The sequence below is a fragment of the Rhinoderma darwinii genome, chromosome 9 (assembly GCF_050947455.1).
Source record: "Rhinoderma darwinii isolate aRhiDar2 chromosome 9, aRhiDar2.hap1, whole genome shotgun sequence".
Taxonomy (NCBI): Eukaryota; Metazoa; Chordata; class Amphibia; order Anura; family Rhinodermatidae; genus Rhinoderma; species Rhinoderma darwinii.
Genome location: NC_134695.1, coordinates 48850630 through 48859713, shown reverse-complemented (window position 1 = coordinate 48859713; position 9084 = coordinate 48850630). Strand labels below are relative to the sequence as shown.

Genomic DNA, 9084 nt, shown 5'->3' with positions numbered 1-9084 from the left:
CATTCTGACTGGGGTGGGTGCTGGCCCGGGACGGGACCAGTACAGGCACCTGACCTCATGTCACTGACATGAGGTCAGGTGACAGTTCAAGTGACTGGACTTGTCCACTCCCGGGCCGGCACCTACCCCAGTCAGAATGCCGCCGCAAGACCTCCTGCCTCCTAACGCTGATCGCTACTGCAGCCGTCCGGCATACAGGGCGCCTGTCAGCAGCGATCAGCTGTTTGGTATGGCTGCTCTGCGGCGGCCCCCCCGTTCCAACCTCAGAGTTGCGCCCAGGCCACATGCCCCATATGCCCCCCCCCTAGCTACGCCCCTGGCCAAAGTGACGGGCAGAATAGCACTCTGCCTGGGACTCCTTCGCTCTTCCGGACATCACTGTCCATATATGGACAGTGATGTCAGGGGCTTCCCCAGAGACGGAGTCTCAGAGCAGAGCCGCTTCTAGCGCACTGCCTGGAACTCCTCTCCTCCTGGCATCACGCTCTACCTGGGAGTCCAGTAAATGGCAGAGTCGGGAGCGAGCTATCTCCCTGCTCTGCCATAGCGTTCAATAGTATCGGTGTCCTAAGGATGCAGATTCTATTGAATGTGGTGTCACTACCATTGTAGCAGCCATGACGGCTGCTAGCAAGGCCACTGGCCAAGGGGGGGCCGAGACGGCGGGCGGTACAGGCCCTCTCATGCCGCGGGCCTTGTAGCGGCTGCTACAGCGGTAGTTCTAGACAGGGGCTCACTCTAGAAGTAGAATCACCGGTAAGAGTGTCGGCAGCGCTCTGGCCGGGGATTCCACTCCTGGAGGAGCCATGATGGCAGCATGGTGGCCTAGTGGGCCCTCCGAAGGGTAGTGGGCTCCGGTACTTGCCCGGGTTCGCTCGGTGCTGACGCCAGCCCTGGTATACAGTACATAAGTCCAGAGGCCTGCACAGTCGGCAATTTGAATATCCATGGTCTAGCTGCTGGTTTGTAGATGGAGGACATAGCAGTCTCCTATTAGTAAGTAAGGGTCCACTTACACAGCCCGACATGGGCAGTGTAAACGAGCACCGAACAATGAGACAGCTCATTGATCGGCGCTCATTTGCTCCATTCACAAGAAGCAGTGCATGGGGATGAGCGCTCGTTACTATGTTCACATATTTTTCTATCATGTCTGCAGCGCATCTCAGAGATGTTCTGCTGACAACGATAATATTTCATGCTGCATAAACCATACAATCAGCTGATGACTGAGAGTTTGCTTGTTCATCAACTGATCGTTGCCCAGTTTACACATAATTGGCACGCATAAAAGGGGTCTTAATTCTCTATCACCATTGGTAGTTAATGTGGCTTGTGTATATTCTCAGCAATGATGGACCAGTTTAGAGGATGTATCTGACATCGTTGACGTTATAAATAGAAGCTACCACGTCTGGTTGATGATTCTATTCTTAGCACGGTGGCTCATTTGTTGGCATTGTTGTCTTGCAGCGCTGGGGTCCTGGCTTTTTATCTGACCAAGGACAGCATCTGCATGGAGTTTGCATGTTCTTCTCATGTTTGCGTGGGTTTCCTCCCACACTCCAAAACCATTCTGTAGGTTAATTGAGTTTCTATATAATTGACTCTAGTGTATGTCTGAGATAGGGAAATTATTGTGTGCCCTGTTGGGGACAGAGACTGATGCGAGGGATGACAACATCTGTACAGCGCTACGGAATATGTATGAAATTCTGAGTTGCTAAGTGCCCCAGGATTGGTGACCCTGGGGTGCCCGAACTCACTGGGGGTGAAATTCCACTGAGTAATTGCACAATTGTACGCACTTGTCTTTCACGCTATTTGAGTGCACACCTTTATTTTCCCGGCCTTCTAGCTGGGAAATGAGGAGTTTTTATATCTGGCGAATGTCCAGGCTGTATCACAGCACACATTCACTTATTTAATATTGTTTTTCACTGTGTGTATGTCACGTTTGTCACAAGGATTTCTGGGATGCGGTCGCCTTTTGGGACCCTCTTGAGATCTAGGGGGAAAATGTGTGGACGTATGGTTCCGTTTTCCCCTGCAACCCGGCCTCCCTTCTTCTTCTGAGGAGGGGAAGTGCAAGCCAGATACAGGCTCCTAGGTGGATACTGGGGTGGCAGCCCAGGTAGAAGCCTAGGAGCGTTGTTGCGTCTTCCTGAGCTTCGATGAAGGAGGACCACCAATCCTCGATCCTTTGGGCCTACGGTTCGGAGGGTCGGGGAATGGTTATGCGGGGCCTCTCTCCTTTAAGAGAAGGGCTGCGACAGACCGCATCCTTTGTGCACTTTTTTTGCAGTTTGGGTGACAGAAAGCACAACTCAGACTTTAAAGAAAAAGTCAAACATAACTATGATGCTAGGAGCCAGGCTCCCTGAACTGTGTTCGGTCTGGGAAATGCGGCCGACATGCGGTCCGTATAGCACGGACCGAACACGGTCGTGTGCATGAGGCCTAAGGCAGATTTATTAAACTTGGCTTTTTACGTCGTCTTAATAACCAATTAACACTTATTAAGAGGCGAACGCCTCTTAATAAATGTGCCAAATCTTTCTGCTGGCCGTGCACCACAGTTGTGGCTGTTCGATGGAGCCTCATCTATCCCCTCGCATCACATAAAAATACATACTCATCCGACCTGACATCGAGTGCAGCGTCGCATAGGTACTGACGTTGCTCAACGTCCGCAACTTGAATGATCCGCGGTATGAAGGGGGATTCAGAGGTGAGCATGTATTGTTTTATGTGTGAATGGGGCGGGTAGCAGTCAAATCGGAGGGAGGAAGCAAGGTAGAGGCCCGGTATGGGCCTTTACCTTGCTACGCCCAACAGACTGAAATCTACGCCATTTCTGCTATAACTGACGCCAGTTTTTGTCTTTCCGTCTAACCCCCCCATCCCCTCTCTGCTTCAGCTATGCTCTGTTCCCCTTTCTCGCCACTTTTGGAAAGTGACGAGGAAAGTAAAAAGTCAAAAATTTGGGCGCAACTATGGCATGCACCTAAATCTATGACTGACAGAAAACTGGCGTGAACCATTTGATATATTCCCCCCATTATGTGCTGTTTAATTAGTAGTTGATGAGAAAGAATACCGCGCACTCATAGTTATCAGTCCGCTGTATTTTTGAGGGGAGTGCTCCCCCGTCCCTTGCCAGTCATTGACCATTGCTGATGTGTACAGGTGGATACATCAGTGGCCACCAATAATTAGGGACTCATGAATAAAGCGGACTGATAATTATGAGAGCCCTGTATCCGTTTGGTGCGGTCAAATTGACGATTTGTTACATCAAAATCATGGCAAAATAACAGTTTTGCCACAGTTTCACAAAAAACTTTGCATTTTACCGCAATTTTGGGTAACCGCAATTTGACCACATCGCCTGAATATGCTCTTATTGGCTATTAGTTAAGTAGCACAATATTGTAATTATAACTCTGCGGACTTGCCACTATAATACGCCATATTCTCATGACATAGTTTTAATTTCTTGGAGGTCATGCTACCTTTTTCTGATAGACACTAGAATTGGCATTTGTTTAATAAAATGGTGTTCTAATGTAAACGAAAGAATAAAAGAAATGACCGAACTGCTCAAGGTTTTATTTAGCTTTACAAATATCATACAAGATATGATATCATCTTTCTTCCAGCAGGTGGCGCTCGCTACAAGACATAGCGGAGGTGACGTAAAATTGGGTCACCCAGGTTGCGAGCTGGGAAATGTAGTTTTCCTGTAGGCGGCCTGAAACCCGGGAATTAGTGACCTCTGACCCCACGGCATGGAGGCTGAGCAGAGAGAAGCAATTATCGCTGAGCTTAGAGCGATCCAGGGCAGCACGGACAGTCTGTAAGATTTCATCTTCCTCCAAGTATGCGCATATACCTCCTTTTAATATCAGAGGAACTACAAACCCCAGCATGCATCCCGTGGTCTGGCTAGCAGGGAATGCTGGCGTTTGTAGTTCTTGAGCATGCAAGTGTTCTTCTGAGTGCCTGATGTTACTGACAGCACAGAGCCCGTAGTATAGCGAGTAACGTGTGTAATAGGCCGCAAGGCGCAGAGTACAGTGTACGCCGCAACCTGCGCCTCTTGCTGTTGTCAGACTACAACTCCCAGCATGCCTTGAGGGAGTCGTAGTAAATTGCACATGCTTTTATACATGTTTAGAGACAGTTTAAAGCCTATGTAAAGAAATTGCTTATATAGCAATTCCTCAGTTATGATGGGAAGCCCTGCCATTAGCATTGAGCCAAAGGGAATTTCCAAGTCCCCGCTGTGGTGTCCGTTTATAAAAATAATGCAGTGATTTATAATGGGATTTGTCGTTTTGACAGGGAAAATAGTGCTGCATGCAGGAGTCTCAGACGCAGATGTGAACAGAGCCCTAAGGCCCTTTGACACGGGGCAATGTTTGGGCAAACCAGCGTTCTTATGAACGCTCGTTCCTGATCATTTCCCTGTGTAAACACGGCAGCGATCAGCCGGTGAACAAGCGAACGCTAGCTCGTCGGCTGATCTGCTTGCTTATTCGGCCAATAAAATGGTTGCTAGTTGGCAGCACATCTCCCTGTGTAAAGAGATGTGCTGCTGATAAGATGGAAATGTGTATGGGGACCAGCGATCATAGTAACTGGTGCGCATGCTCGGTCATCGCTCCGTTCATTTCTATGGGACTTCTGGGACCTCATCGCTGGGGGTCCCAGGATTTGGACCCCCAGCGATCACACATGTATCCCCTATTCTGTGGATAGGGGATACATGTTTGTGGGGAAAACCCCTTTTTAGTCTTTGTTCACACTGACATCAGAGCTTCCGTTGTCAGATTTGACAGGAAAAATAACGCAGGCGGGACCCGACGAACCCTACTGTGTCAAAGGGGTCCGTTAGATTCGTTGTTATTCCACCGCTCCCCGGATTCAGCAATGTGTTGTGGCTTCCATTACATACATACAAATATATATAAAATTAGAAAACTATAGAAGTAATAAAGTAGGGGTCCCTGTCCAGGATCTCCTGCTCCGGACCCCCCTTACCTCTATTAGCTGCTGCAATAACAACTGATTGCCAGGAGTTCCAGAAGTTTGACCCCCTAGCGATTATCATGACATTACAGGGTGGGGGGGGGGCACATAGGAATGGGAGTTATCTTGATAGGACGACCCCCTTCAATATCCATTGTAGAATATAAATCACTGGAGACACTTTGTTCTGATGCACACGTTGATATACTGTTTGTTCTTTTATTGTAGAGTCAAGTCTCTAAGACAGCTGGTGGAATTCACAGACCCTGAAAAAGGAGAGCTGGCACGAGGCCAGGACGAGGTACATTTGTTGTATGGGACTTATTCTGCATTTATGGTCTATTTTTCTCTTATATTATTATTTTTCTATTATATATCTTTATACCGAAGCTTTAAAGCAATAAATGATCACAGTGTGTAATAAAACCTTGTCATTTACGTTGTCAGCCAATGTAGTCCCCGGCCGAGATCTGAGGAGCCCCAGCGGTTCAGTGTCTTCGTACGCACCTGTCTATGGGTTGCCTTGTCATCCAGTGTAAATTAGAGTTTCATAAAATGTGACTAAGTTGTATAAAAATCACAAAACCCCTTTTAAAAACAAGTAACGTGGCACATAGATCAACTGATCGTCTTGGGTCTAACCCGCAGCGTTCAGCTGTTCTGGCCAGGGGAAGCTGCATCTGGCCACCTTGGAAAATGCAGTATTACAAATCAAATCAATGTGCCGGCTCCGCCAGTGCGCCCTTTTTAGAAAATTATTGAATGTTTTTTTTGTTTGTTTTTTAATTCGACAAATGATGTATTTTTTCTAAGGGATGCTTAACGTGATTACATGTTTCTCCCGCAGGCATCTGAGTCTTTATCTGTGTGGAAGAGACTATTTTCTGCGGCCGGACCACCTTCGCCCCCCAGCTCTTGAGTCATGTCGGAGTCAGAAGGAAAAGACAGCCCTCCAAAGCCTTACAGTGCTTTTGCCTATGAATCCCACAATGATCCTGACACACTCTCTCTCAGTGATTCAGACCCAGCCTTGTCAGATGAAGCAGAAGTGACGTCTCTAAGTCCTGGAGAAGAAGAGGATGACGAAGAAGACACAAAACCGGAAGGAGATCAAAAACCTTCAGTAGTTCCTTTCACCTTGAAGGGAACCAATTCAAGCTTCTCCCAGCGCAGCCATGGCATCTTTGGAGGTCTACTAGACTTACAGAAAAAATCGCCTCTTGTCCAACAAAATAGAAAACGTGTGGCGTCGGATACGTCACTGGATGACATCACTGGGGAGATATCTGATATTGTCTCAGCTGAGCAAATCAGTCCAGATGTTGAAGCAGCACCTATCCAACCAGCCAACAAGGGGTCTTCCAGTGCAAAATCCTTAGGTCCCAGTGGGCGTGTTCCCGATTATTTAGCGCACCCAGAGCGCTGGACAAAATACAGCTTGGAGAATGTTCCAGACACCAGTGATCGCACAAACCGCAAAACTGCTCTGAACTTCCTAACCGAGCTAAAGCAACAAAAGAAAGCTAAAGAGGTCCCCAAAGATACAAGCAAGCTCTCGTACAACCAAGACTCCTCCAGTTCTGGAGAGGGCAGAATTCTATTTTCAAGGCCCACCAAAAAGGCCCAGCAGAGCAGTGATAAAAGTGGGTTGCAGTCGGGATCTCTAGACGTGCCCGAGGCATTGATCGAAGAAGGACAAGAAGAGAAAGAGGAGCAAGCAGAGGCCGAGAGCTTGGGGTTTCATGGAGTTAAAAAACGGGTCCGAAAAAATATCCGGCCTAAAACCGTTCATGAAGAGGAAGGAGACACTTCTTAAGGAGGTTGAAGATGATCATGGGTTGGACTGGGGTTTCTATGGGAAAACCATCTATAGCATCAAGGTCATTTTAGCGTATATCAAGTGAAATGTAATAATATAATAATACGGTAGTAACATTGTTCAGGCTATTGTTAGTTCTAGTTCCAACCTGATACCATGATTTACAGCAAGCGGTAAAGGGACACTAAACCTAACTTAATTTAAGACCAGATTCACAAGAACGTTTTTCACGTCCAAGTCGCACACGTGGGGGACGCGTTTTCACGGATCCCTCATAGACTTGTCTATTGAGGGATCCGTGAAAACGAACGAAAATAGAACGTGTCCCATTTTTTCACAGGCCATTCACATGGTCCGTTAAAACAACGGCCGTGTGGACAGCCCTATTGAAATACAAGCGTCCTTCTGATGGTCGTTTAAAAAACGTCCGTCACATGGACGAGATATACGCTTGTCTGAATTCGGCCTAAGGGTAAGGCCACATGGAGCTGCCCTGACCTGGCCGCAATGCGGCCAACTACCGCTCGGGCCCTATGTTCTGCGCGGCTGTCAAATAGCGCCCCCCCCCCCCCATGATCACTAATTTGTCACGACTTAGGCTGCAGAACCTCCTGAGACCTTTCCATACATATATGTGAATGGAGCTAGCAGCTCTTTTTAGAAGTTCCCTGGTATAAGTGGGAGACTTTTTAGATTTTGTGATCCTTTTTAAATGGGTGCAGTGTTTCCGACATAGTTTTTTGCAGTGAGTGCTTCATACCCTGTGTAATGACTTCTGTGTTTTGTTTCCGTTATACACATCCATGAAAGAACAATGCATGTGTAGGGTTCTGCTCTCAGGGACTGAATCTCATCCTAGTATATTCAAGCACTTGGTGTTCTTACTGAAGAACTTGTTTGCTAGTCCTGAAGAATCCCTTTAAATTAATCATAACATCAGTCTGTGCAATGTCTTTAAAGGGGACCTGTTAGAACTCACATTTTATGGTGCTGGGTTTTGCCACCTAGGACAGAAGGGCTCGTTCTTTGATTTCCCACCCACTTATTTTCTAACCGTTCAGTTCCTGTGGGGAGGGGAGTCCTCCACTGGTTTAATAATATAGGGTTGGGACCAAGCCAGACTAGGTCCTCCCTTTCATATGGCACTATCTCATAGGGTGGGAGCGCTCTCCTCATGAACTCACTGGACTCATCAACTGTGTCCGGTATATTCTCTGATTACTCCTCTTAGACAATAATTTTTTGTGCCGTTTTGTCTAATAGGGGATCGGACCGGTCAAAATACTATACTGCCCTTACATAGGCCAGCATAGTCTCATGACCGATCCGCTTTAAAAATAGTCCTTCCGACAGGTCCTTTTTATAAAATAGCTCTCCTGATCCCTAGCTCTCTATGTATGGTTGTTTCCATGTGTTTTGTAAAGGAAAATGTGGTATATGTAGAGTTAGAACTTGAATTGAGGGTAATTTTTGATGTATGTTTTGCGAAAACTACAATTAAAGGGCAACCTTGGCAAAAGCGGTATTGAATATAGTCTTCACTTTAATCTAGAAGTGGAAATGAACACCTAAAATTGAGCGTTTTAATATGGATGATCTGGACAGTCCTATTAGAGGTCATTATTATTCATTTTGGCCATGAAAAGGAGCATTTTGAAGCCTGTGAGGGCTTTATTTGTCGTAGTAAAATGTTAAAGGGGAACTCCGACTCCATCGACCAGCCATACTGAAACCTTTTATATATGGATTACAGAAGAATTCTATGGTTTTTCATCTGCAAGACTGACATGAGAACCCACTTTTCTTTTCGATGTTTGTCCTTTGGGTTGCATCACACAGCCTTTATTCTAGTTCATATCTTATAAGGTTATATGCTAATAAATAAGTTTGTTTTATTGGTGAGATCAGTGAGTTAGGAAGTGACTGTCTTCTACTAAGGTTTAAGTTGAAATTCTACTCCATGAAATTCAATAATGGTGAATGACAAGTAACATAAAGAAACAATGACGTTGGTTTTCTTTGTGCATTCAGCCATTGTTAAAATTTTATATAAATTAGTCACTTAATCTCCCCAAATCTGTACTTCGGCTGACGTTCCATACGCCCGTCCCAAAACTGAAATTCGTCAGAGTGAAATGTGCCAAATTTATTAGGAGGCGCACACCTCTTAATTTGGTGAATCTTGGGCAATCCTAAAGACAGAAAATGAAATCTACGCCTGCTTAAAAACT

General features: G+C 46.2%; 1 protein-coding gene across 2 annotated transcripts; it reads left to right on the top strand.

The window, feature by feature from the left end:
* The first annotated feature begins 3732 nt into the window (after nt 1-3732).
* Nucleotides 3733-8372, top strand: TSSC4 (tumor suppressing subtransferable candidate 4). 2 transcript variants are annotated; one of them, XM_075837615.1, is made up of 3 exons: nt 3733-3859; nt 5263-5335; nt 5882-8372. In XM_075837615.1, the coding sequence occupies exon 3, from the start codon at nt 5957-5959 to the stop codon at nt 6848-6850; it is 894 nt and encodes a 297-aa protein (XP_075693730.1). In that variant the 5' UTR covers nt 3733-3859; nt 5263-5335; nt 5882-5956; the 3' UTR covers nt 6851-8372. The 2 variants fall into 2 exon arrangements, with proteins under 2 accessions (XP_075693730.1, XP_075693729.1); XM_075837614.1 differs by having other exon boundaries at nt 3733-3881.
* The last annotated feature ends 712 nt before the right edge of the window (nt 8373-9084 follow it).

Coding starts and splice junctions, on each gene's coding strand:
- TSSC4 (XM_075837615.1), top strand. CDS start 5,957: ATGTCGGAGTCAGAAGGAAAAGACAGCCCTCCAAAGCCTTACAGTGCT.